The following is a 27,878-nucleotide window of genomic DNA, read 5'->3' on the forward strand; positions in this document are numbered from 1 at the left end:
CCATCAACCCCATAAATCTCAAGCATATTTTCCATATTCAGCAAAAAATCCATAAAAGGTTTTTTCTGGCTTTATTTTTCAGCAACAAGATAAAAATAGAAAGAAAAAATAACATGTGATGGATATTTTATCAGATATTGAAAACATCATATGGAAAAAATGAGCATATATCTTCCTATGCTTCTACAGTGAGTTTGCTGGGATCCTCTTCATAATCTGTATTGCTTCCAAGAGGAACTCCTCCTTCAATGGGAATCTAGAAGGAATAGCATACAGAGATTTATGCAAGCAGGTGATACTTAACTATCTGACACAATTTTATCCCAACTGAATTTAACTGAGGCCTCTTTCTTTCTCCTCTCTCCCACGTCATAATTCATTGGGAACTGCCATTGTTAACTTTATAAGCCCAAATTAATTGAATGAGAATTTGCTGAGGAAATGTCCCACTATGACTGTACCTCTTTTATACCAGGTTGGTGATTTAATATATCAATATATCAAAGTAACCATAGTTGCACCATTACTCATGATACAGATGAAGAATTGCCTCTCATGTTTCTGGTCTATATATTTTGATCATTTGTCAAATTGATGAAATAAATCCTTCTCCATCCTTTACTCCCTTTTATATCCATCTCTGTAGGAACATGATTGTCATTAGAAATAAACATTAACTTAAAGTTTTGGAAACATCTCAAGAAGAGATAGACCGTTGCACTATGCAACCCAATCCTCTGCATACTTATATCTTCCTTGGTCTTGGTCTCCCAAAACCACATTGTTGAAAAGTTGTGTTTTAAAACACACATATATCAATTTAAACTGCAGATACTTATGTTAAGCCTCCAGGAGGTGTAATTAAGCTATTTTCTTGGTATTGATAAAAATACAGCCCAATTTCTAAAATATTTATTTAAAAGTAGGCCAAAATTTTACCTCATCCCAAAACCTGATAATATCATACTACTGGTGACGTAAGTCTATTTTATCCAGAGAGAAATAGCTGGCCATCATCTAGAGCAGAGTTTTATGTTGCAAAACCACATAGATTACTGTTGTGGCCCAGCAGGTGCCGTTGGAGCTGCCACCAGACTCCGACAGCGAGGGGCCCTCTGAGTCGGCTCTGGAGGAGGTGGAGGACCCTGGACAGGGTTCTGACTCTGAGCAAAGCGCAGAGAGACTGGTTGGCCACCAGGTTGTGCCTGAGCCTTGGACCAGTGGGGTGGAGACAAGGGAGAGTGATCCAGAAGCCAGCAGTGAGTTCTTCCTGGATGCACGCCATCGAAGACCTACTAGGCGTCAGGAACAATTACACAATTACAGGAGGTAATTGCGCTCAACTGGTGGTTATTAGGCTCCTCTCCAAACTATAAAAGCTACTTGTGCACACGGCCCTCTTTGTAGAAGTCAACGCAGGATTGAATGTCAGAGGACAGTACTGAGAGCTTGGCAGGCTGGATTGCTGCCAAGCCTTATCTGTGTTTATTGCTGCCTGAGTTTGTCTGAGTTGCTGCCAAGGTCCTTATCTGTTTGTTCTGCTTGGCTTTCAGCCACCGAGGTTTTGGTATCTTGCTAATTAAAGTACATTCCAGTTAAGCTTGTCTCGGCATTCGTTACTGGATGGAGGAGGGGGTCAGAACAGATTACTAGATGATATATGGCATTGAGCCACATATGCCATTGTTGATGAATTCAGCAAGATCAGGAATGAGGAAGTATAGGAAAAGAAGGAGAACAGGAATACTTAAAGACAACAAACTCCATATCCTGTTCCTCATATCATTCATATGATGTTTCTGTACTTAAGGAAGAGGAGGAAGAAGAAGAGTAGTACTAGTACCAGTGGTGAAGTGCTGCATGGTTACTTTTGATTGCTGGCTGGGCCCGCCCACCTACCCTTTTGTTAAGCTATCCATTTATAACTAACTTTCTGGATCATTCCCTCTGCCCTCGCTGAGTTTCGTGCCACCCCTGCTTTACTCACTGGAGCTGCCTGAGTTGATTATCTACTTCTTTGAAGCTCCATTTCACTCACAAAGGGGTATGTGTGAGCAAAGCTTGTGTGTACACACATGCTCACAACCAGAAAATCGCTTGTGAACATAAGTACAGCCCACCTCTGACTAGTACCAGTAGGGGGAAAACAGGACCTGACATGACACTTGGTATACAGAGAAGAAAAGTTTAAAACCCCTCCACCCTTCATGATACATTTGAAATGTAAAAATGTAGTTTGCAGCTATAGGGAAGCCAGTGTGTTCATTGATTCAAGTCTCTGTGTGTATATAAATAAGATGATGTGCATGCTTTGAAATATAGTTCTGTGAGAAATGGAAACAGTATATTAAGAAATGGGTTTCTGAAAGAAAACAGAAAAATAAGACAATGGGAAAGAGAGAAAAGCAGTTGGAACAACCTTGAAATGCACAAAGGGGCAGAATAGTAAGGAATAAGAGGACTCTGAAATTGGGGGAAAACATATGCTAGAAGAGACAGAAAGAGAGAGAGAGAGAGAGAGAGAGGAAAAAAAGCATTGATTATAGAAGATCTATAGTACCACATCTGTGCTGTCGAAATCTGGATGAACATGGCATAACAGTAAAAACATTTTAAAAATTTGACTCATCACATTGTTTTCAGCCCAGAATAATTCTAGCAAAACTGTGAAAAGAATATAACTATATAGTTGATCCTAACATAAGCAACTCTTCATCTTTCCAATTCTGCATTCAGCAAAACAAAAACTGGAACCAATTCTAAGAATCAGGTGATAAAATGTGATTCTATGTGATAACAATCAGAAGCTAAGAGACATCCTAGTGGAAAAAAATGTGTATATGTTCCCATAAACTGCAATTCTTCTCTATTGTTTGAAATGGGTCCTACCTCCCAATATACAGAGTCATCATAGCAGTTCTGATCAGGTGGCTGTCCCAGGAAAGGCAAGTTTATTATTAATCCTGTATGATGAGGAGGAAACACATTGAAGGTTATCAATGGGAAAATTTTCTATAATAAGAGACATAGATTGCAAAATACAAAAAACAGAAGAACAACTGTGTTCTACTCCTGCAAATAATGCTCTATTTTTCTAATAAAAAATGCATTACTTGTAATAGCATGTTACACTATATTGCCAAAAGTATTTGCTCACTCATCCAAATAATCAGAATCAGGTGTTCCAAACACTTCCATGGCCACAGGTGTATAAAATCAAGTACCTAGGCATGCAGACTGTTTTTACAAACATTTGTGAAAGAATGGGTCCTCTCAGGAGCTCAGTGAATTCCAGCATGGAACTGTGATAGGATGCCACCTGTGCAAAAAATCCAGTCGTGAAATTTCCTCGCTCCTAAATATTCCACAGTCAACTGTCAGCTGTATTATAAGAACGTGGAAGTGTTTGGGAATGACAGCAACTCAGCCACGAAGTGGTAGGCCACGTAAACTCGTCCAACATCAGTGTGTGACCTCACAAATGCGCTTCTGGAAGAATGGTCAAAAATTCCCATAAACACACTCCTAAACCTTGTGGACAGCTTTCCCAGAAGAGTTGAAGCTGTTATAACTGCAACGGGTAGACCAATGTCATATTGAACCCTATGGATTAGGAATGGGATGTCACTTACAGTAAGTTCATATGCGAGTAAAGGCAGGTGAGCGAATACTTTTGGCAATATAGTGTATTTCATTAAGTAAACACCTAAGAAGGAACAGTTCCAGTGGTGGGATTCAAATAATTTAACAACTGGTTCACCCAGGGTCAGGTTGGCTTTCGTGGGAGGCGTAGCCCATCCTCATCCTCCAGCTCCACCTCACATGCAGGACGAGCCTCCCGTGATACCAATCTGACCCTGGGCGACCTGGTTGTTAAATTTCTACCCTTTGCCAAAAGGCTATTTCCAAGGGTGCTTGTCTGCATGTTGGTCTCACAGCTATTTCAACCTTCTGGATGACTCCTTTAAAAGGCAAGGTTTCTGACGAATGAGGAGGGGGTTACCATAGAAATAAGGAGTTGATGCTCCCAAGATCTCATGTGGGAAGGTGAAGAATTGGGAGGAAGAGGAGGGAGGGATTCCCCCCTCCCCATGGAACTATTTGCAGGGGGAATTCATCAGTCTGCGGGCAAGAGTGAGAGGGGCAAGGAATTAAGTTGGCAGCATGATTGAAGCTGGGCCCAATGTAGGGGAGACTGCGGGGTTAGTTTGGCCAAGCAAATTATCCCCCCGCCTTGTTATCAAAGTGAATCCTGGGCACTGCACTGAAATGGAGAAACAAGCAATGGAGCAGCCAGCACAAAGGAAGGAGGAGGAGCAGGGAGAAGAAAGAAGGAAAGCAGCCTCCATTGCCCATACTTCCATTGCAGCCCAATGCCAAGGATCCACTTTGATAGCGGAGGGGTGTAATTTAACACCCACCTGAATGGGTGCGAACTGCCTGAATCCCACCACTGAACAGTTCTGCAAATTCTTATTCAGTTTTTTTTAAAGATGCTATATAAGTCTGCATTTTATCCATCCATTCATCTACAGAAGTGTGATCTGCATGAACTTCCCCATTTCCTGGAGATGTCTTTATTTTACTGACCTGTAAAAGCTCCTCCTACCATAGCAATTGCAACAGAGCAGCCTAGAGCAGCAGCCTGCATCCCAACAGATATACTGTAAAGAGAACAAATGAACTTTGTGTCATCTGGAGACCTCATGAAGACTTCTTTGATAGCTATGTCTGGTTGTTCAGATGTATGTGTACACACAAAAATCGGTTCCACCACAAATCCGCGAAGCCCTTATCCGCGGAGACATAAGTGCGAAGACTAATTCGCGCCGTTCTAAGCGCTAAGGAAAAACGTGACCCTACCACGATGACATAATCGCGGAGGGCAAATTCGCGCATTCCCAAGCACTCAGTACCCTAAACCTAAACCTAACCCTAAACTTAACGCTAAACCTAACGTTAAACCTAACGCTAAACCTAATCCTAACCCTAAACCTAACCCTAAACCTAACCCTAACCCTAACCCTAAACCTAACCCTAAACCTAACCCTAACCCTAAACCTAACCCTAAACCTAACCCTAAACCTAACCCTAAACCTAACCCTAAACCTAAACCTAAACCTAACCCTAAACCTAACCCTAAAACAAACCCCTAAACCTAATCCTAACCCTTACCTTAATTGAAGTCGGCTTTCTGCCGCGGCGCCGTTTTAAAGCGCCCTTCTGTTGCCGCGCTGTTGTCGCGGCGGTGATGACGTGCGGTGATGACATCGCGGCTTTAGCGCCACGATTTTATCACCGCGATTTTAACGAGCGCGGTTTTGTCGTGCCGCGCAAAAATCACTCCTACTTAACCCAGCCACAAACAGCTGTGGAAGTGCATATCATATGTAGACTACTAGGAAAGACTTTGAACACCGCTTTAACACTTTGCAGAGAGCTACTTTGTTTCTGCCAATGTGTTTGCAAAACGGCCCCGTTCAAGTGTTTTTTACTCCTCTAAGAACATGCTGTATGAGCAAGGCTGATGAATGAGAAAGGAATGCAAATCACAAGGGACTTTCTTTCATTTCTACTTTCCTCTTCCTACCATTTTTTATTCCTCAGGACCTCATATAGTTTCAGTTCCCCTCCTGCCTAAAGGACTGACAGACACTGCTATGCTGATGTTACTGAATGATTAATGACCTACAGCAATGCTTTCCAACTTTAGCAACTTTCAGATTATTGGACCTCAACTTCCAGAATTCCCTAGACAGCCACTGTAGTTGGAGAATTCTGGGAGTTGAAGTCCACTCATCTTAAAGTTGCTAAATTTGGGGAACACTGGCCTAGGGCTTGGTAAAATTCCAGTACCCCTGACTGGCCACTTAAACAATAAACTGGTTACCAACCAAACTTAGTTATTCTTTTATGGTTGGAGTTATTCTGAGCCTTGTTCTTTAGTTTTGCCAAGGCATCACTATCAATCTTGTTATACAGATTGTTTTACTGGCAGAGTAAAACTGTTTAAGATCTATTGCCAAATGAAATATTTTTGCAATCTACTTGATGGGAATGTCTCTCTCAAGGTGATCTATAAATCTGTCTAGTCAGTTAAATGACAGTAAAATAGAATTTTAAAAAACTTACTTGCTGTTAACCTGCACAGCAGCTGCAATGATACTTGCAATACCTCCCAAAAGCCCAGGTAAGCCATGTAGATTGTGGACACCGCAGGTGTCTTGAATTTTCAGTGTGGCCAGCAATGGCTAGAAGAGGAGGGAAAGGGTTATTTTGTAATCACCTTTAGAAGAAAATAAAGCTTGCTTGTCTTCTTTTTCACTTTCCATTCTATACAAACTAGCATGCTTTATAAAATATATGTAAGTATATTGCAATGCAGTTTCTTGATTTGAGAAACATTGATTTGAGTCTGCTGGCCTACAAAGAGATGGGATGGGATGCAAATATTCTGTCTTTCACTGGAAAAATAAAATAGGCTCAGAACCCAATACTCACTTAAACAGACATGAATCAGGGTCTTCCACAGATGTCTTTCTGATTGACAGCGCATAATATTAATATTACATGTAACTATAATTCAGAGATACTGGTTGTACTGCTTACTAATATATTTCCAAATGCAATTATTCCCCATAATGCCAATATAGCTCAGGGTTGGAGTAATTTTAAGATAGTCTATCCAGTATAGTTTTTGCCTATCCCACCCAAGGTTTCAGATGCTTGCTGAAGAAGCCAAAGAAGCCATCTATCAAGTGTGTCTTGAAAGTAGCTCTTCACTATGTGGGGTCTCTGTCCCCAACACAGCATGCTTCCTATGATAGAAATCTGACAAACCCTGGGAAACTGGAGGAGAGAAAAAGGCAATTTGCAGAAGAGATTCCTTAATACCCATATGCAACTATCATGCAACCATGTGCAAATATCAAGGCTGGTATCTATTAGTTAAGCCTTCCCTAACAAGGTGTCCTAGTAGTAAATTACAACTGCCAGAATTCTAATGAAGATGGCTTAAAATAATGGAAATATAGAAAATGGAGTTAGCTAGGCAGGGGAATAACTGTATTAGAATTACTTTTCTTTACAAAAAATACTCACAGATAAATACTTATATCCAAGAACTGAGATGATTCCTGCTATGCTACCAATTAATAAAGCCCCAACAGGCAAGATGTCCAGATCAGCACATGAACCCACAGCAACACCACCTGCCAAGGTGGCATTTTGAATGTGTACCTGTGGGAGACATAAAATATGACCAGTAAGAGGAGATCCCTAATGCCAAGGGAAAGGATTTTTGGCTGAAGCACAGGATATCAATTTGCTTCAAATGATCTGAGTGTACCATAGGAATTGTGCAGCAGTTCATGATGGCCTCTATGTATGACCCTTGAAATAAGACACATAAGAACACTGCCTTATAAGAACCAGGTCAACCCATGGACCTCCAGAACCAAAAATCTGTATTTCTACTGATGAAGTTTCATTTATTAGAGAAGCAGCCTAGAACTGATCTATACAGAATATGTGACCTGCCACTAATTTAAATTCTATGAATACATGCTCTCTTCTTGGTAGTGGCTCATCAACCTTATATATAATTTGTTTTCTGATTTAACTCTTATAAATGAAACTTGGGAGTTTCATATATGTTAAATATGCACAGACTTAAAATAATGAAATCTCATTATCCAAGTGATATCATTGTAGTAACAATCCTGTTGATTTGTAATCGGTGGTCATTGGGATTTGGCTATTCCTATCCCTGTGATATCTGTATGGTCGCTAAGAATCAGGCTTGACTTGATGGTATAGAATCAATCAATCAAATCTGTGTAATTGCAGGGTAGCCACTATTATGATCCTTGTTATTGAAGTACAAGAGCTCTACTGTCAGACCTGCCCCAATCCGATTCCTTGGGGGGGAAAAGGCCCTTGACTCCATTTGGTTAAAGCAAAGGGTTCTTTTTTCTAAAGGTGTAGGTTGCAGTAAATCAAGCCAGCTCTGAATTCTGCCGTGTTCGCAAGACACACAGACACCCCACACAGCTCATCTCTCCCCTGTGACCAGTCCATTTCTAGTTAACTGGAGCTTGCCAAGTCATTTTGAGAACACTGAGATGTTTGGGGGTAATCTACATATTTCTCATGGTGCCTAGCTGTGGGATGCTGCACCTCCTGTTCTCACCTCCTGTTTTCCCATCATGTACACACACAGTTTTATTTATTGTCCTTTCATCCTCCCCCTTCTGCCTGCACTTCAAGCCTTTAATAGCAGGGTGCCTGTGAGGCACCAAATCAAGTCCATTCTTTTACAAAGAGTTTTGAAAACAAAAGGGTTACCATAAAATAATAATAAAAACACTACTTGAAATAAATAGCACAGAAAACAAATGTAAATATATAGTAGAAATAAAATGAGAAATAACAAATTAAAACAGCAGAAACTACCTTCAATTGAAGTTCAGTAATCACAAAACAAAAGTGCAAACATTTGCTTGAACCTCCTTCAGAAAGCAATCAAGAATTAAGGCGCCATCACCAAGAAGACCCTGTGTGTGATGTATTACAGAAGCATCCACATAGACCAATCTTAAGGACTGGGCAGATTCATATTGGGAATGACAATATTTTGCAAAACATTGTCATCAGTAAGTATACTTAAAGAATTTGGTCATTGCACATCTTGATCCAATGTGCAGACTGAAACTTATTTGCTCAAGTAGGTGTTGTTTGTTTTTATTGTTTTTAGCCACTTCTCAAATGCTCGTGTTTCTATCTGCTTTGAAGAGGATACTTTCAGAAATTAGTGTTCTGGGAGAAAATGCATTAAAGTGCACCTTTTTTTCAAGCTTGCATGAGCTATGAAAAAGTGCTGCTTTAATTATTCAAATTATCAAGTAGTGCATTATTAATGCCACATTTAAAGCAGACATATTTCTTTCCAGGCTGTCCAGGAGAGAGATGCTTTGCTTATGCAAGATATGAAGCACTTTACAAATACAATAGCAGAGTTGGAAGGGACCTTGGAGGTCTTCTAGTCCAACCCTCTGCCTAGGCAGGAAACCCTATACCATTTAAGACAAATGGCTATCCAACATCTTCTTAAAGACTTCCAGTGTTTGGGCATTCACAACTTCTGGAGGCAAGCTGTTCCACTGATTAATTGTTCTAACTGTCAGGAAATTTCTCCTCAATTCTAAATTGATTCTCTCCTTGATTATTTTCCACCCATTGCTTCTTGTTCTACACTCAGGTGCCTTGGAGAATAGTTTGACTCCCTCTTCTTTGTGGCTACCCCTGAGATATTGGAACACTGCTATCATGTCTCCCCTAGTCCTTCTTTTCATTAAACTAGACATACCCAGTTCCTGCAACCGTTCTTCATATGTTTTAGTCTCCAGTCCCCTAATCATCTTTGTTGCTCTTCTCTGCACTGTTTCCAGAGTCTCCACATCTTTTTTACATCATGGTGACCATAACTGAATGCAGGCCTACCAGGGGTTGTGACACTAATTATATACCTATTTCCCTGGCTCAGCTGATAACGGAGGAGAGCCTGTGGCTTAGTGGTTAACACATCTGCCTAATATGTAATACAGCCCAGGTTCGAATCCCAGTAAGGGTATGGCTAGCTGATGAGAGCTAAATAGCTTGAAATAGATCTATACTAGTCTCCCTTTATTTATTTATCAGCACAAATACAACACAAATGTAACAAAGGCAACAGTAAAAATATTGGGTTTCTGTCTCAATGGTCTCTTGTGATGAGCTGATAGACAGAGAATGGAAGCAGTGAGCTTCCTCCCATATTTGGGCATACCAGGGGTTGTGACACTAATTATATACCTATTTCCCTGGCTCAGCTGATAACGGAGGAGAGCCTGTGACTTAGTGGTTAACACATCTGCCTAATATGTAATACAGCCCAGGTTCGAATCTCAGTAAGGGTATGGCTAGCTGATGAGAGCTAAATAGCTTGAAATAGATCTATACTAGTCTTCCTTTATTTATTTATCAGCACAAATACAACACAAATGTAACAAAGGCAACAGTAAAAAATATTGGGTTTCTGTCTCGATGGTCTCTTGTGCCGAGCCGATAGACAGAGAATGGAAGCAGTGAGCTTTCTCCCATATTTGGGCATACCAGGGGTTGTGACACTAATTATATACCTATTTCCCTGGCTCAGCTGATAACGGAGGAGAGCCTGTGGCTTAGTGGTTAACACATCTGCCTAATATGTAATACAGCCCAGGTTCGAATCCCAGTAAGGGTATGGCTAGCTGATGAGAGCTAAATAGCTTGAAATAGATCTATACTAGTCTCCCTTTATTTATTTATCAGCACAAATACAAACACACACACACACACACACACACACACACACACACACACACACACACACACACACACACACACACACACACATATATATATATATATATATATATATATATATATATATATATATATATATATATGTTTTTATTTGTGCTGATAAATAAATAAAGGAAGAATCTATACTAGTCTTCCTTTATTTATTTATCAGCACAAATAAAAACACAAATATAACAAAGGCAACAGTAAAAATATTGGGTTTCTGTCTGGATGGACTCTTGTGACGAGCCTAATGACAGAGAGTGGAAGTGTGACCTTCCTCCCACACTTGGGCATACCAGGGGTTGTGACTTTAAGTATATATATATATATATATATATATATATATATATATATATATATATATATATATATATATATATATATATATATATATATATATATATATATATATATATATATATATATATATATATATATATATATATATATATATATATATATATATATATATATATATATATATATATATATATACACTTTTTGAGCCTAGTGTACCACACAGTATTTTTGTAGAAGACATATGTTCTCATGTGCTTTTATAAAATTGAAGTTGGAACAGCTTGGCTTGGATTAATAAGATGTAGTAATCTTTTGAGAAACTCTATTATTCTGCTATAAGGCGTGTTGGTTAGTTTAAGTAGACCTCTATCGCAGGAGTTCAAGGCAATACTTACCATGTCCAGTTTGCCTCGGTGTTCAACCAGAATAGAGAAAGCAAATGTGGTAACGGTGCATGCTGCTAAAGAGAAGTATGTGTTCATGATTGCCCTCTGTTGCTCCTCTGCTGATTTTGCAATGGCCGAGTTAAAACTGGGCCAAAAAAGCCAAAGGAAAAGAGTACCTGAAAAAGGAAAGGCGTCAGTCTTGATTCCTGGCAACTGCCTGGCTTGGTGCCTCTTTTCATGGCAAAATTTTGGAAGTGGTTTCCCTTGCCTGCTTCATAGGGCTCAGACAGAGGGACTGGCCCAAGGTCACCTAGCTAGGTTTGTGCTTAAGGCAGGACAAAAACTCACAGACTCCAGGCTTTTAGCCTAGCCCTTAACCACTACACAAAATTTAACAGGTTCGTATTTAGGGAGTCCTCTATTTAATGGAATCTGTCTATCGTGATTATGAGTTGCGATGGTTGTAAACGGTTTGGTTGTGTGATCAACCGAATGTTATGACCTCTTTTGTGACAATCATTAAAGGAATGCCATGGTCGTAAAACAAATGCTGCAGTTGTTAAACAAATGCTGTGGTTGTTAAACAAACCAGTGGTTCACTATGGTTGCAGTTTTGCCAAAAAATGGAAGTAAATGCTAGTTTATAGCAAAACTGCTGTAAAACAGTTATGAGATTGCAGGATGTTGCAATTAGCCATAGATATAGCTTGGTTAGTGAACACCTGAAGTTCGGTCATGTGATTGCAGGGTGAATCATTGTAACTTTGAATCTGGGTTGTAAATAGCCCAGTGATACCTTTGAATGGTTGCTAAATGATCGGTCATAACCTGAGGACTACCTGTATCACTTGAAATTGGGCAGATATACAGTAGATGTAGAAGCAAAGCAGCTTTGACTTCCTGCTGTAAATATAAACAGTCTGAGTATTCATTTTTATAGCTTTGGGGGGAAATTTTGCTGCTTACATTACATGCCATGTTTTCAATCTTTAACACAACATTCAAACGATAATGGATCTGTGTCAAAGTTACTTTGAGATCACTTATTAAGTGCTGATGTCTCATTTAGGACAAAAGGCATCTACTGGAAGAATGAAGAGCCTGTCTAATTAGAAGAAAACAGGTAAAGTTCAGAAAAACATAACCTATATACGCAAATGCATGGAGTGCATGACACCACCACCCCTTGCAATGTGGCAAAACTCCATAGAAGTAGCAACTGTGGCCTACGGAGGGATGCGAGGTTTTCCTCCCCTCTTCTTCACTTCCTTCTACCAACATTTCAACACGAAGGGCTATACATGCTGCTTTTAATTGATTGATATTTGATTGTTGCTATTACAGTCATTTTTATTTTGTGATTTGTTGATCAGTTCAAGATTATTAAAATGTTATTAAAAACAAGTTAATTAATTAGTTAAAAAAAGGCTCCATGGAATTTACCAAACAATGTGCACACTCACCAATCATAGCAAATAGGTCTGAATGGTAAACAGAACCTTCTTTAGGATGTCCATTTTTCAAGCCTGGCCGGTAGAGGAGTCTGGCTACAGCCAACCCAAAATAAGCTCCGAAAGCATGAATGGTCATGGATGCCCCAGTATCTGTGGCCTGCAAAATATTAGTGTGGAGATCAGCACTTAGCTACAATGAATCACTATTCCACCATAGCCTTCCAAACAAACAGCGGACAGCACATTTTAATTTAAATAAATAAGTAAATTCACACTAGCAAATATTTATTTCTGTATTTATTTATTGCATTTTTAGAGCAACCCATCTCAGTCAATGGCTCTGGATATATGCCTATATGGATTTTAATAAACAAATATGTATTTGCATCTGTGTGTCAGTGTCTGAAGCAGGGGTGTCATTGTACCAGAGCAGTTATGCAAAAAGGTGTGTAGAATTTGCTTCCTTTTCTCTTACTCTGCTTAATGCCAAGAGGCTGGTTTTGGATATTAGATGATATCAGTTATATGTACAGTTTACAATGTCCTTCTTTAGTAAGTCAGATTGTTTGTTTGTTTTTCTTTATCACATCTGGCATGTTAAAGGTACGTAATAGGTTCATGATAGAGCATTGGTGCCATCTGTAGGTCACTGAAATTACTGGAACTCCTTAAATGAATAACAGAATAACAGAGTTGGAAGGGACCTTGAAGGTCTTCTAGCAAGAGACCCTATACCATTCTGGACAAACGGCTGTCCAATCTCTTCTTTAAAACCTCCAGTGATGGAGCACCCACAGCTTCTGAAGGCAAAGGGTTTCACTGGTTAATTGTTCTGTCAGGAAATTTCTCCTTAGTTCTAGGTTGCTTCTCTCCTTGATTACTTTCCATGCATTTTTTCTTGTCTTACCTTCTCGTGCTTTGCAAAATAGGTTAACCCCCTCTTCTTTCTGACAGCCCCTGAAATATTGTAACATTTTTATCATGTCACCCTTAGTCCTTCTTTTCACTAGACTAGACTTACCCAATTTTTGCAATCATTCTTCATTATGTTTTAGCCTCCAGCCTCTAACCATCTTTGATATTCTTCTCTGCACTGTTTCTAGAGTCCCAACATTTTTTTAAAATTATGGCGACCAAAACAGGATCCAACATTCCGATTGTGGCCTTACCAAGACCTTATAAAGTGGTATTAATACTACATGTGATCTTGATTCTACCTCTCTGTTAATGTAGTTCAAGATTGCACTGGCTTTTTTGGCAGCTGCAGCTCACTGCTGGCTCATATTTAAGTTCACTAGGACTTAGCTTTAAATTGTTAGAACTAACAGTTAAAATTAAAGACCAGACCTTTATTTCTGCTTTAAATTGACATAAGCTATCCAGAAAATATCAGACTTGAAAGAGTCAATTTGGTTAGACATTGGGGGAACATGAGTTCTAAGCCCAGCTTGTGCACAAAGTTTGATGGGTGAACTTGGGCCTGTCACTTTCTCTCAGCTCTAGGAAGGAGACAATGGCAAATCACTTTTGAAAAACCTTGCCAAGAAAAATGCAGAGACTTGTCCAAACAGTCTCCAAGAATTGGACATGATTGAACAGGGGGGAAAAATCCAGATGGGGATTAATTGAAATCAAACTGAAATGTTTGAAATATTTGATTGGGTTTACTATGTTGAAGCAATTTAATTAATTTATTCAGCTTTCATGGTTGTATTGTGTGTAAGTTTCTCCTTTGGTCTTAATTATATTTATGTTGATTTGTTTTAATTGTTGTTTTATATTTATTTTTATTTTTTTCTATGCTAGGCAGGGTCACATTTGTGAGATAATATAAATTTGATAAGTAAATAAACTGGGAGACATATTGGTTGGTTGAGAGAAGATGGGTTAGGAATTACTTAGCAAGTTCTAGAGTTATCCATTTCTTGGATTTGTTGGAAGTGCCTTTTCTTGCTGGAAACACTTGGCATGGAGAGGGCAGATTTGTAAAGAGGAGAATTGTTTCTTTAATTTAGTCTGTAGAAATGTTGATTCTTTCTTAATGCATTCTATTATGAAATGGAAATGGATCCTGGATATTTTTTAAAAACTGTCTGGTGATTCCCTAATCCAGAGTGGAATAGACCTGGTGGATTTTTAATCTTCATCTCCCTCTTACTGGTTAATTTTCATCCAGTGGATTTTTTTTTTCATTAATGCTGTGGGGGGGGGGGGTCGTTCTCATGGGGGAAAAGACAAAACACTCATACAATTTCTCAGAACTGAGCATTTCCATTTCATGGAAATATAATGCAGCACTCAAATCAAAATGTTCTTTCAAAGCAAGACAGAGAAGAATGTAGTCATTGTCAGAGAAGGTCTTAAAGCTCAACAAACCAAAAATAAAAAGGTGACTAGAAGACAGTGTCCCCTTATAAAATGACACATAGATCACAGTAAAATAGAAGCCAGAAAATTCCTACCTTTAGCACATTCACCACAAGATGTTCATTGCATACAAATATAGTAATTTCAAATATTGTTAAAATCAACATCTGAACTGGACTTGTTTTCCCCAGGATGGCTCCAAACGAGATCAGGACAGCTGCTGCGCTGAAGTCTGCATTTATCATACTTTTGATTTAATGAGGAAAAAAAATAAAAACATATAGGTTATATATGTTTTCAGATAACGACTATTAATAAAGTACATAAAGATGCAAAATAAATGTTATTTATTCATGTTTTTTATTTAAAATGGTTATCCTGGCTTCATGAATTATTGCTTTTATTTGTTTTAAAATCATAAGAAATCCATTCGTATTATCTCAAAGTGATAAATTTTGTATGTTTGCTATTCATTGACTGAATATATTGATTAACATATAAGTAAACTCAACCGGAGGTAGAGAGAAAGAAAAGAGGAGCTAAAACTTAATGAATAAATTCTGCTTTCAGGAAAGTTTTGTAATTGTGTATTCTAAGACAGAGAATCATGAAAACCCTGATGGGTCAATACTGTCCTAGTTACTTTTCCAAGCCCTGGTGTCATACTACATAGGGAGCCAAGGTGGTGCAGTGGTTAAATGCAGCACTGCAGGCTACTTCAGCTGACTGTAGTTCTGCAGTTCGGCTGTTCAAATCTCACCGGCTCAGAGTTGACTCAGCCTTCCATCCTTCCGAGGTGGGTAAAATGAGGACCCGGATTGTTGGGGGCAATATGCTGACTCTGTAAACTGCTTAGAGAGGGCTGAAAGCCCTATGAAGTGGTATATAAGTCTAAAAGCTATTGCTATTGCTATCTACTGTGACTTCAGTTAGCAGGATGCTCCTTAAATCGAGCTTGGTGTCTCTAGCTCAGTGGTTCTCAACCTTCCTAATGCCGCGGCCCTTTAATATAGTTCCTCATGTTGTGGTGACCCCCAACCATAAAATTATTTTTGTTGCTACTATGTAACTGTAATTTTGCTACTGTTATGAATCGCAATGTAAATATCTGGTATGCAGGATGTATTTTTATTGTTATAAATCGAACATAATTAAAGCATAGTGATTAATCACAAAACAATATGTAATTATATATTGTGAAATATTTATTTCTAATTACAAATAAATGAAATTTTGTCTTGAAGCATTGTGTAGCACAGGGGTCGGCAATCTTAAACACTCAAAGAGCCATTTGGATCCGTTTCCCACAGAAAAGAAAACACCGGGAGCCACAAAACCTGTGGGTGTGGCCAACTCAACATCACTCCCACCCAGTCACATGACATCCCCCCCCCAGACATGCCTACCCAGATTTCATGGCTCAGTGTTTTCTGTGGGAATAGGGTCTCTCTCTCTTCTCTTCCCTCCCTCTCATTTCTGTTTTTCTCTATTTTTCCTCTTCCTTTCTCTTCTTCCTTCCTTTCTTTCTTTCCTTCCCTTTCCCTCTTTCTTTTTCTTTCTTTCTCATTGAATACGATAGCAAATCCAGAATAAAGTTATTAATTGTAGGAAGTTGCTTCTCTGTAATCTTTTTATAGTAAACTCTTAAGTTGATAGAAGGTAAGGAGCTCAGGATCTTATTCTTAGGATGAGTACTTTTGTTCTTATTCATTATCTGATGGTGTATTAAAGCCATAAGAAAATGTGTAAATAATACATTCTTAACAAATAATGAGCAATTTGACCATAAAAAAGTTGGATGCCAAAACAAGTTATTATAAAAAGTACAGAACTGCCTTCTTTCTTTTTTTATTCTCTTTCTGCATTTCTCTTATAAAGTGCTTCTTTGCCTTGGAATTTACATTTGAAGAGCCATGATGACGCAGTAGTTAGAATGCAGCATCACAGGCTGACTCTGCCCACTGCCAGGAGTTTGATCCCTAATGGCTCAAGGTTGACTCAGCCTTCCATCCTTCTGAGGTTAGTAAAATGAGGACCCAAATTGTTGGGGGTAATATGGTGACTCTGTAAACCACTTAGAAGTGGTTATAAAGTACTATGAAGCGGTATATAAGTCTAAGTGCTATTGCTAATACTGTACTGCAGAAGATATTATAAGGAAAATTTGGAAAAAGTTGAGGTGGAACAGCAGCAGAAAAAAAACTGTTATCATGTTTGGTCTGCTTCTGAACATCTTGAAAGAAAATCAGTGAATAGAGATTTAAAAATACCATATGTTGGCTTAATAAGTGATGACAAGGCTCTAATACCTTATTAAAACAGGTTTTTAATAATTGCAAATAATCTGATGCAGAATTTTTTCTATTTCATTGTCTTTTTAGAAAAATGAGGCCCGGAAATGTCTTCAATTCTTTTTATTCACCGGAAATTTATTGCAGAATACTGTATAGTACACTGATGGCTAACCTTTTTTGGATGGTGTGCCAAAAGCAGGGGGAGCGCAGGGGGGGTCAAGCATGGGCATGCCCACACCCATAATGCTATGCATGCAACCAGTGCTTTCCCCCACTTTTGTTGTGCTTTTTTCACCCTCCCCAGGCTCCAGAGGCTTTCTAGGAGCCTGGGGAGGGCAAAAACAGCCTTCCTCCCCCTACCACCACCCCCCCCTAGATCCTCTGGAGGGCAAAAAATAGCCCTACAGGCAATGCGGAAGTTTGGGAACAGTGACATCCAGTTTGCTCGTAGGCGCATTCGCTGGCTGGAGAATTCTGGGAGTTGAAGTCCAGACATCTTCAAGTGGCCAAGGTTGAGAAACACTGCTCTAGAGCCTTCAGGGAATGCTCTTGAAGGCTCCAGAGGGCAAAAAATGGCCCTAGGGCCAAACCAAAAGTTCGGGAACAGTGACTTCCGGTTTGCTCATAGGGACATTTTTTGCCCTCTAGAGCCTTCAGAGAAGCCTCCTGAAGGCTCCGGAGGGTGAAAAACAGCCCTACAGCCAAACCGGAAGTGACTTCTGGGTGGCTTGTAGGGCCATTTTTTGCTCTCATGAAGCCTCTGGAGAGCAAAAAAGGGCCCTACGAGCAAACCAGAAGACTATTCCCAAACTTCTGGTTTTTCCAGAAGGAAGGAAGCCTTTGGGAGGGCAAAAAATGGCCTTAAAAGAAGGCCAAAGTCAGCTGTCCAGCATGTGCATGCACACTGGAGCTGACAGGGCAACACCTCATGTGCCCTAACAAATGGCTTAACATGCCACAGGTGGCATGCATGCCATAGGTTCGCCATCATGGGGATAGCGTGTACCACCTTCCAATAATTAACTTCAGGAAAAGTTTTGTGTAAACTAAGAATGCCCTTATCTGGACATGCGGAAAGGGTTGACTAATGTTTTTAATTTAGAAAACTAGGCAGGTTTTTTCTTACATGATATGACAATATCAATAGTACATTGATGATCACAACACTACCTCTAAATTTAGAAAGCAATAACTTGCTTTTAAAAAGTGCATGAAATAGTCAAAGATAAATAAGTGCCTATTGCTAATATATGTGATAGTCATAACAGTGAAATTACTAGCTGGAGAGAACTGCATCCTGCATTTCAATTTCAGAAAATATTTTTTCCTAACAAAGGATTTGCTTTTTTTTTTTTTTTTAGCAAAAACATTGTTGAAATTCAATGAACATAGCACCCCCTTGAGGCAAGATACCATTTACACTCCTTTCAGCCGTGATAGATTTGGACTCCAAAAATAAAAATAAAAAGCATTAACATTTCAGGAAATTCAGACAATCACATTAGAATACATAATAGACACCCCCAAGTGAAACTAATTTTAGCTGCTTATTGAAGAAATATACTCTTTCATAGATTTTATACTTTAAAAAAAAATTGAATTGCACAAAGCTATTCAATCCATTATCAAGAATTAACATATGAATCAATGCTGGAAGACCTATTTGCTCTCTAACATTATTGTGAAGTCTCATGTGAAATGTGAGGGAAATATTTTAGTTCTTTCCATAACATTATGGGATGCAAAAGCCACCCTTAGGGCTGAGCCCTTTTCCTGACCTTGCTGTGGTTCATGGAAATGATATGGAGAGATAGGCAGAAGAGCTGCAGACTAAGCGACCATCATGGGAGAGTTATCTCAGCCCACAGAAACAAAAGAGACATGGGAAGCATTTCAGGAGGGACTCTCACTAGTTTTCTGGAAAGTAAAAGTAAAGGAGGGGAGATTTGCAAGATTCATTTTCACAAATTACAGATCTGAACAGAACAATTCGTCCACCCAGGGGTGGGTTTCAAAAATTGTTCGAACCTACTCTGTGGGTGTGGCCTCCTTTGTGGGAGTGGCTTGCCGCCCATGTGACCGGATATGAAGATGCCGACGACACTTGTCAGAACCACCTTAAATTACCTCACACACAGCACTGGCACGCATAAGAATATGATGTAAACTTGTTTTTTAAAAGGCATCTTTGGTTTGCGTTAAAACAACTTCAACACACGCAATGTTCTGATTGCACCACAAACGCAGTAGTCATCCTTACCTTTCACAGAGGCACTGAGTTTTATAAATATGAGCATGATAGTGTAGAATAATCATATCCAAGGACCAGTGGTGGGTTTCAAAAAAATTTGGACCCTCTTCTGTAGGTAGGGCCTGCTTTCCGGGTCCACTGGTGGAACCGCTTCTAAACGGTTCGGTAGATTTGACGAACCGGTTCTACCGAATAGGTGCGAACTGGTAGGAACCCACCTCTGCGTCCACCCCACAAAAGTGACAGGTTGAAATTGTGGACCTAGTGAAGGGTAGGCATTGGCTCAAGGAGGGGGAAAGATAAGCTGCAATCAATGTGTCAACTGCTAAATTGCCAATTGAAATTCTCTGCATAGTCAGGATATATGCATTCTAGCTTTCGTAATACAATTTCATTCACCACTGAAATTTCTAAACCATAAAGTCCAATGAAACAATTGGGCTGTAGCCAAACCAATGAAAGGCTTAAAATGTGCTACTTAATATTAGTGTTGTTTCTATTTTTTGTTGTTTGTTTGTTGTTTACCTACTTAGTGTTTAAATTAGGGGTGGTGAATTTTAAGGCCTTCCTTAAAATTGCAGAAGTACAACTTGCTGTAACCTCTGCTATGGCTTCTAGGAGATATAATTCAATACATTAATGTCTGTGGAGTCAGAGCTTTCTACCCTTGCTAAAAGCCAAGAAGTATAAGCAATATTTCTTTAGAGAATGTGTTCCTTAACTAGGGTTCCTAGATTTCTTTAGATACCACAGGTTCTATCTCAGATGGAGGAAATAAGTCTAAAAATCCTTAGAAGGACTGAACATCTGAAGTGGTTGGTATGGGACATAGTGTTTTTAAGACAAATATACTTGGTAATCTTACACCATTCACCATCTCTAGCTCACTATGATTTATACCACAGTGCTGTCTGTAGCACAACACTTCTGGCAATTCTACTAGAAATTCACTTGTAGGAAACTCTTGGTAACCAATCTTAATATTCAAGTCACTTGTGCTTCCCAGGGTATGCTCCTTACCTTTCAATGGTATTATGGACATTATTTGATACCATGTGCCAAAATCCTTGTAAGAGGATGCCCCACTGAAGGCCCAAGGCAGCAATGAGGAAGTTGATGCTAACACTGCTGAAGCCGTATTTTTTCAGGAAGGTCATCAGGAAACCAAACCCAATAAATATCATCACATGAACATCTTGAAAGACTAGGGGAAAAAATATGAGGAAAAATATTATGATAGGCAGCATTAGTAAATAAATTTCTCCTGGTAACTTCATTCCAATTTTTTCAAAATTTTAAATGGGACAGTTCTTTCTGGTAACATTATCATGAAAGAAAGAAAGAAAGAAAGAAAGAAAGAAAGAAGGAAGGAAGGAAGGAAGGAAGGAAGGAAGGAAGGAAGGAAGGAAGGAAGGAAGGAAGGAAGGAAGGAAGGAAAGCAGACAGGCAGGCAGGCATGCTGGCAGGCTGGCAGGAAAGAAGAAAGGAAGGAAGGAAGGAAGGAAGGAAGGAAGGAAGGAAGGAAGGAAGGAAGGAAGAGGGAGGTAGGTTGCTTATGTAGTACAAATATTCATAAAGTGCCTTTCCTCATCTATTACAAAAAAAAAATCTCTCATAAGAAACAGTTACATTCAGTGGCCATGAAGTGCTGATAGTTTCAGGAGCAAATGAGGGGGGTAATAGAATGGAATGGATTATCCTGAAAGAGGGTGGTGATCTTAAGTGGGTGTAATTTAAGAGCAATAAAAACAATTTCTTTCCCTTTTAGAGATATTGAGTAAGGGAGAAAAAATCCCATTTTCAAGTGAGAACTTGGTAGAGTTTTATTTGCATTATTAAGAAACAGCAAATAGGCAATGAAGAGGCACAGGAACAACTGTAAACACATTGGGCTATTGAATGACCCACCTTAGAGGTGCAGAATATTTTTAAATGCCATAACAAGTTTATACAACCCAACTGTAACTGCTCCCTTCGCAAATAAGTTCACTGTAATTGCCTTGACACAGAGTCTTGGGTAATACTTCTCCTCTCCCATCCGACGTCTCGTTTCTAGTCTTCAAACTGCTTCTCACAACTTCGACTCTTCTTGACCTTCCAAGCCATCATTAACATCCAGTGGTGGGTTCCTAACAGTTCGGCCAAACCGTTAGTAGTTTGGCAGCCTGGGTCGCTGGAACCAGCAGCTACCCAGGCCTGCCACATCCACGAACCAGTTCTCTGGGTGGCGCCATAGGTGCTGCCATCTTGCTTTTCAGGTCTGCGCATTCACAGAACAATTTTAATTGTACTGTGCATGCACACACTGTGCGCGCTCATGAGCAAACTGGCAGTAGTACCTGCCGGAACCCACCCCTGTGAACAGCATCAAAAGCACTGGGAGATTCCCTCAGAAGCAAAACTTCCAGCTTCTCATGCTCCATATTGGCCAAGCTGTTAACTGATGGTCAGGAGTTCTTTGCACAAAATCTGTCTTCCCTTCAGTGGCACTTTTTAAAATCATAAGTAGTCTTCCTACTACCAGAGCTTTCTGCTGTCTTGATTTCAAACATCATTCCTGTCTTCTTTCCCTTCTGGCTTCCTACACAGAATGAAGATACTTCGTATATTTTTGAGTGAAATATCTGCAACCTCCGCAGAGCTATCTTCTTTTCTCTCCATTCTATGCCCCCCTCCTACTATTTGACTTACATAAGAGTAATTAAACCATAACTGGAGCCAGCAAATGGTATTATATCTTCCCACATGTTCAGTCACATTCTTCTTCATCAGCATCAATGTAGACTGCAACTTTATAATCTCTTCTGCAGTTTCATATTTTGGATCTCCTTGATAAACCACGGTATTTCCTTGGTACAGTGAGCAGAATTTGAAATAATCCCCAAATAATCTTTGCAAACCCATTTCACTATGCACCTAGGGTGGGTCAATCAAATGGGTCCATCCTTCCTATAGAGGTCATTGGCATTGGCTGACAGCTAAACCAGAGAATGATCTGATTATGACAAGGGATTGTGGAAAATATCTCTTGTCATATTTCAGTTACTCTGAAATATGTTGACCCCATCATAATCTGAACCCATGATCATGGAAGACAAGGTTTGTAAGTTCATAGTAACCATGAGACATCTGGACTCACCCCTCAAGATGTCTGTCAAAACCAATAGGGTGGGCACTTCAATGCCAGCTCTATGATGAGGTTCAGCAACTCAGGCAGGGATGAAGCTGTGCAGCAATAAGGCCAGTGCAATTTCAACCCATGAGGCTAAGTGTAAAGTACCCTAACGATGCCTGCTTCATAATAAGCGACCCAATATTGTAATACAAAAAGCAGTGATTTATTAACAGCTTCATTAGGCATTCTTCATTAGGCATTTCTTTTTCGCAGCCATCTTTTTAGCTTTCTTTATCTGCTTTTGAACTTTGCCCTGTGTTTCTTCCTTCCCTTCAGTCTTTGTCAATAAATCACATTATCCAATAGCTTCATTCATCTCAACCCAGCTACTGTAATCTGAGATCCGGCTCCGCCGACGCTCTGCGTGGAATGTCAACACAGAGAGTTGACACTAAGCTTATGAGTAAGAATTCACAGCCAATTATTTACATATCTATTTTCATGAATTTGTTTAGTAAATGTATGTGGTCACTTATCTCACATGAAGTGACCCTAGGCAGCATAAAATTTGACCTATCCCAGATCAGAGTCATACTTATCCATCCTTCCTTTTCCTAAAGTCATGGCTGGTTCAGTGCTTGGTAACCAGAGGAACACATTTCAGGTAGTATAACACTTCCTCCTCACCTATTCAGGCTCTGTTGTACATACCAGGTTTGCCCTCAAACCCAAGACAAGGATGATCAAATCAGGTAGAGTTGGAATTCAGAGTTCACTCAATCCCCACTACCTTGTTGCCAAGATGAGAACTAGAAGGTTGGAAGCATTGATTGGCCTCAAGTTTCAATGCACCCTTCTTTAGGATAACATTTCTGCTTCCCACATTATCTTTTCATCACTCATACTATTTCTTCTCTCTATTTCCTTACTTCCCTACACCTCCTACTTTTAGGTAACATATAGGGATGCTTAACTTATTCCATTTCTTCTCATCCTCAGCATCCAACCCCATCCAACCTATTTATCCTTCCTGTGCTTGATCTTGACAAAGTAACTTCATAGCCACTATTCTTTTCCATCCACATCTCCTTGTGTCAAGTTGCTCTAATATATTCAAACATCTCTATGAATCACCATTCTTCCAGATTCCACTTGTCCTCAGCTTTGAAGAGATGATATTTCACAATTCTGATGCCTAGGAGGAAGCATCTGCAATCACTCTCCATCATTCTTTCAGGGATGGTTGTTCAAATCCTCAAGTCATCCACTTCATCTTTCCGCAGTCAAGTCTATCACAGTATCTTCCCAAATCAGCTTATATCATCTACTTCTCCTCTTTTACATTTTGTCTTTGAGCAGTCCTTTTCCTGCATTCTGTATTTAACTATTTAGCTTAACTTTGTCCTTTTTACCGTGCACAAATTTCATTGCAGCCACTGTATTACATTTGGTGTTTTTTTTTAAAAGATGACAGGAAAAAAATCAGTTGACCTTGCTTTCAATAAAATGTGTTGAAAAATCAGCTAAAAGATTTGAATGAAGAAAATTTGTTTTAAATTACTGGGCACTTTCTTTTTTTCTTCCTTTTTAAACTATTTTTTGAAGGCAGGTAGTTGTTCACAATTTCTCATTTCTTCCAGTGCCTCACTGCATATTGGTAACACTTGTAGGCCCAAACACCAAATTCTCACTAAGGTGTGCAGTTTCACACAGTGGCAATTGATGGTCATAATCATCTGCATTGTAAAGTATTTAGATAATAGTTTAGACCAGGGATCTCCAACCTTGGCAATTTTAAGACTTGTGGACTTCAACTCCTAGAATTCTGAGAGTTGCATTCCACGAGTCTTAAAGGATGGACAATCTAAATCTGGTTTAGAAAATCTAAACATATACAAAAAAGCGAGGTTACGGTATACACTGTAAACACCATAGAAAATGAGGCAACATTTATTATATTTAAAGAGAAAGAGAGGGAGATGGCTGCAGTGGCTTCAATTTAAAGAACTATGAACAGAAGCAGAATACGTCTTAATATAAAAACCTTACAGAGCATTTTCTTTATCAGAAATTATCAAATTGTGTGTGTCTGTGTGCATACAATCTACACGGGAAAAGACCCGAATACAACAAGACCAGCATGTGTGTGTGTGTGTGTGTGTGTGCGTGCGTGCATATGTATGTATGTATGTATGTGTGTGTGTTTGTTTTTGTAGATTTTCACGGGTACAGGTATGCAGGTTTTGGCGTATTCGGGTCTTTTCCCATGTAAGATTGAGAGTATCTTGCCAACGTTTCGACGAGGTCCCACTCGTCATCTTCAGACTGATGCCTTCAGCTTCAGCACAGGATTTCAGCTTCAGCACAGGACTCAGGATATCACTACAATAGAGCTCAGGATGTCATCACACAGCCCATTGCCCAGCCCTTACAGCAGCAAAGCCAGCACTCCACACACACACACCCCAATATTTTTAGAAAGACAGCAGCTCCGATCACGCTTTGTTCACACAAGCACGAAGCCGAAGGCACCAGCCTGAAGATGACCAGTGGGACCTCATCGAAACGTTGTCAAGATACTCTCAATCTTACATGGGAAAAGATCTGAATACGCCAAAACCTGCATGTATGTGTGTGTGTGTATGTGTGTGTGTATTTGTTTTCATAGGTATGCTGGTCTTGTTGTATCCCATGTAAGATTGAAAAGACCCAAATACAACAAGACCAGCATATATAGTGTAGTGTGTGTGTGTAGTTTTATGTGTATGTATGCATGTATGTATGTGTGTATATGTAATTCCAGAAAATTACAAGATGGTTTGTACATAAAGTCTTGATGATAAGACAAGTCTTAAGCAATCATTACCACATAGAATGAAACTTGTCTAGATCTGAGGTCATTTGTTCTTGGAAGAGTCATGCATGTATTAATGCAAAAATAACACTTCCACTTTTTTAACAATGATTTTAAAAATAGTGAATTTGGGAGTTCTATATTTAATAGCCAGTTTGGTGTAGAGGTTCAAACTTCAGGTTTAAAAAAACTGGGAGACCATGAGTTCTAGTCTTGCCTTAGACACTAAGCCAGCTGAGTGAGTCACTTTATCTCAGGCCCTAAGAAAAAGGGAATAGCAAACCTTTCCAAGAGAACTGCAAAACTCAGAGACTTGTCCAGGCAGTCTGAGAACTGGATACAATTGAATGGAAGTGGAGGGGGAGGGAATGAAAAATATATATTTTAAAACAGAAGAATGTATCTTCTATCTATAGTTTCTTCATTTAGAAGGAATAAGTAGCAAGAAATTTAAAAAAGGTTTGGGTTGAGATCCTGGTAAGGCATCATCAAACAGAAAAAATAGTTCTGGGTTTGATACAGGGAATGTCTCATTTCATATAAGGTAACTTCTCAGAAAAATTGCAACCTAAACCCCAATCTAGGTATGTCAGATACATAAAATTTATTATTCCAGTGTTGGCTGGTGATGTCTGAAGCTACTATATCACATGTAAAGGTGGGGAAATTGAAAAAAACATTTCCTCTAAAGTGTTGTAATTTAGTTTTTTGTATGTTCCTGGATCAATGAGAACTTGTTTAGGATAAATGTCCAAATTACACTAAAGTTTTGGTTTAATTAATTAAACTTGGCCAACTTTAGTTGAAAAACTAAGCAGAGTCAAATTTTGTTCATATTTGATTGGGAAATCAGTAGGACGACCTAAGACTGAAAATAGTTTTAAAAGAAGACATGGCAAATTATTTATTGAATTGAATTGAATTTATTGAATTTCTATGCCGCCCTTTTCCCCAAAGGGGACTCAGGGCGGCTCACAATCCAAGTCGGGGGGGGGGGGGTACAAATAAGGAATAAAAAAGACGAACAGAACAATACACAATTTAAACGCACACAACAACCATACCATTCGAGGGGGGACAAAAGCTCATTAGCCCCAGGCCTGTCGGAACAGCCAGGTTTTAAGGGCTTTGTGGAAGGCCTGGAGGGTGGTGAGGGTTCGAATCTCCATGGGGAGCTCGTTCCAGAGGGCCGGAGCAGCCACAGAGAAGGGTCTCCTCCGGGTGGTCGCTAGTCGGCACTGGGCAGCGGATGGAATTCGGAGGAGGCCTAATCTGTGGGATCTGATCGGTCTATTGGAGGTGATTGGCAGCAGGCGGTCTCTCAAGTAATTTATGCCTTGTTGCCAAGCAAACCACATATCCATATAGATTGACTCAAAGGGGAGTTTGCCTACACATGGCTTAAGTGCTGTTCCTTCCATTCAAAAGAGAATTGTACCAACTATAAGTACGGTAGGTTCATCCTTCTTCACACAATGAATCCCCATTCAACAAAGACAACAAAAATAATAAATCTGAGTAGTAATATCGTAAAAACATATGCAAAGCATCCTACAACATTAGCCCTAAATAGTAAAAATTTAGGTAAATATTTATCCTACCATATTTAATGACTAATGGCATACATTAATACATAGACATGGTACCAGACTACAGGAGCATGAAGTTCCTTCAACATAATTTGTAAGAATTTATTTGTGGATCTTACAGTTTCAGAAATAAAGAATTCCCCTGATCCATTGTGCCAAAAACACATGGGACACTTACTCCAGTAAGTGGTAAGATATCCTTGCTGTTTTAATCTGCAAGTCAGCAGATGTCTCTAAGTAGGTGGAAGATAGGAGTCCAAGGCGGGCTATGAGGTGTCAGAGAAATTCAAATTCCAACACATACCCTCTCATAAAATTCTGTGAACTTCCTGTAATGGGAAATTAAGACATATTCAGAAAGAATATGTCAAGTGGCTAGTTAGCTAACAACAAAATTAGCAGATGCATTTTCCCATTAGAGTATTTCATATTTGCATGTAAGCATTATTTTGCATTATACCGCTTATTCAGAATGACCTGCTTGCCTCAGAAGGAAACTTTAGCATTTGAATGAGACTTGTGCCTCCAAGTATAGGATGTACGAAGTACACAGTGAATGAAAGTGCAAGAAGCTCCTAATTAAATTATGCAGAGTGTTAGAACCACCCAAAAGACAGCTAAATTTATATTAGATTGCTAATATAGATTACTATAGATTATTAACCAATGGCATCACTTACTTGGATACAATCCCATATTGGTTGATGGCTGGGTCCATCTGTCCGCTGGTGTATATCTCACAAATATTCCAAATAAAATGATAATGATCACTTGCAAACAAATGGCAAGAACAGGGAACCTGATCCGCATATTGGTGGAGAAAGAATTTGAACGGGGCATCCTTGCTGAAGTTTGGCAAAAAATGATAAGGACAACTCCAGC

At 39.3% G+C, this 27,878-nt stretch overlaps 1 protein-coding gene across 2 annotated transcripts; it reads right to left on the reverse strand.

Annotated features, from left to right (window-relative positions):
* Positions 1-55: 55 nt before the first annotated feature.
* RHAG (Rh associated glycoprotein) lies at positions 56-27,864 on the reverse strand. Of its 2 annotated transcripts, none has more exons than XM_087716753.1 (10): positions 27,677-27,864; positions 20,459-20,642; positions 14,989-15,139; positions 12,536-12,683; positions 11,082-11,248; positions 7,102-7,239; positions 6,133-6,251; positions 4,591-4,664; positions 2,890-2,963; positions 56-256 (listed from the first exon to the last, which is right to left on the reverse strand). In XM_087716753.1, exons 1-10 carry the CDS (start codon positions 27,834-27,836, stop codon positions 176-178), a joined length of 1,296 nt encoding a protein of 431 aa, XP_087572879.1. In that variant the 5' UTR covers positions 27,837-27,864; the 3' UTR covers positions 56-175. The 2 variants fall into 2 exon arrangements, with proteins under 2 accessions (XP_087572879.1, XP_087572880.1); XM_087716754.1 differs by lacking the exon at positions 27,677-27,864 and adding an exon at positions 22,578-22,823.
* Positions 27,865-27,878: the final 14 nt, after the last annotated feature.

Source organism: Thamnophis sirtalis, unplaced genomic scaffold, assembly GCF_051295495.1.
Source record: "Thamnophis sirtalis isolate CommonGarterSnake01/CBP01778 unplaced genomic scaffold, rThaSir2_p1.2 scaffold_5, whole genome shotgun sequence".
Classification (NCBI taxonomy): domain Eukaryota; kingdom Metazoa; phylum Chordata; class Lepidosauria; order Squamata; family Natricidae; genus Thamnophis; species Thamnophis sirtalis.

What these genes read in the sequence shown, in the direction of transcription:
- RHAG (XM_087716753.1), bottom strand. Translation starts at nt 27,836, where the DNA reads ATGCCCCGTTCAAATTCTTTCTCCACCAATATGCGGATCAGGTTCCCT. An exon ending in CAATATGGGATTGTATCCAA is followed by an intron (nt 20,643 to 27,676) that starts GTAAGTGATGCC and finishes TTTTTCCCCTAG; the next exon opens with TCTTTCAAGATGTTCATGTG. An exon ending in GCTGTGCAGGTTAACAGCAA is followed by an intron (nt 4,665 to 6,132) that starts GTAAGTTTTTTA and finishes TTCTCTTTACAG; the next exon opens with TATATCTGTTGGGATGCAGG.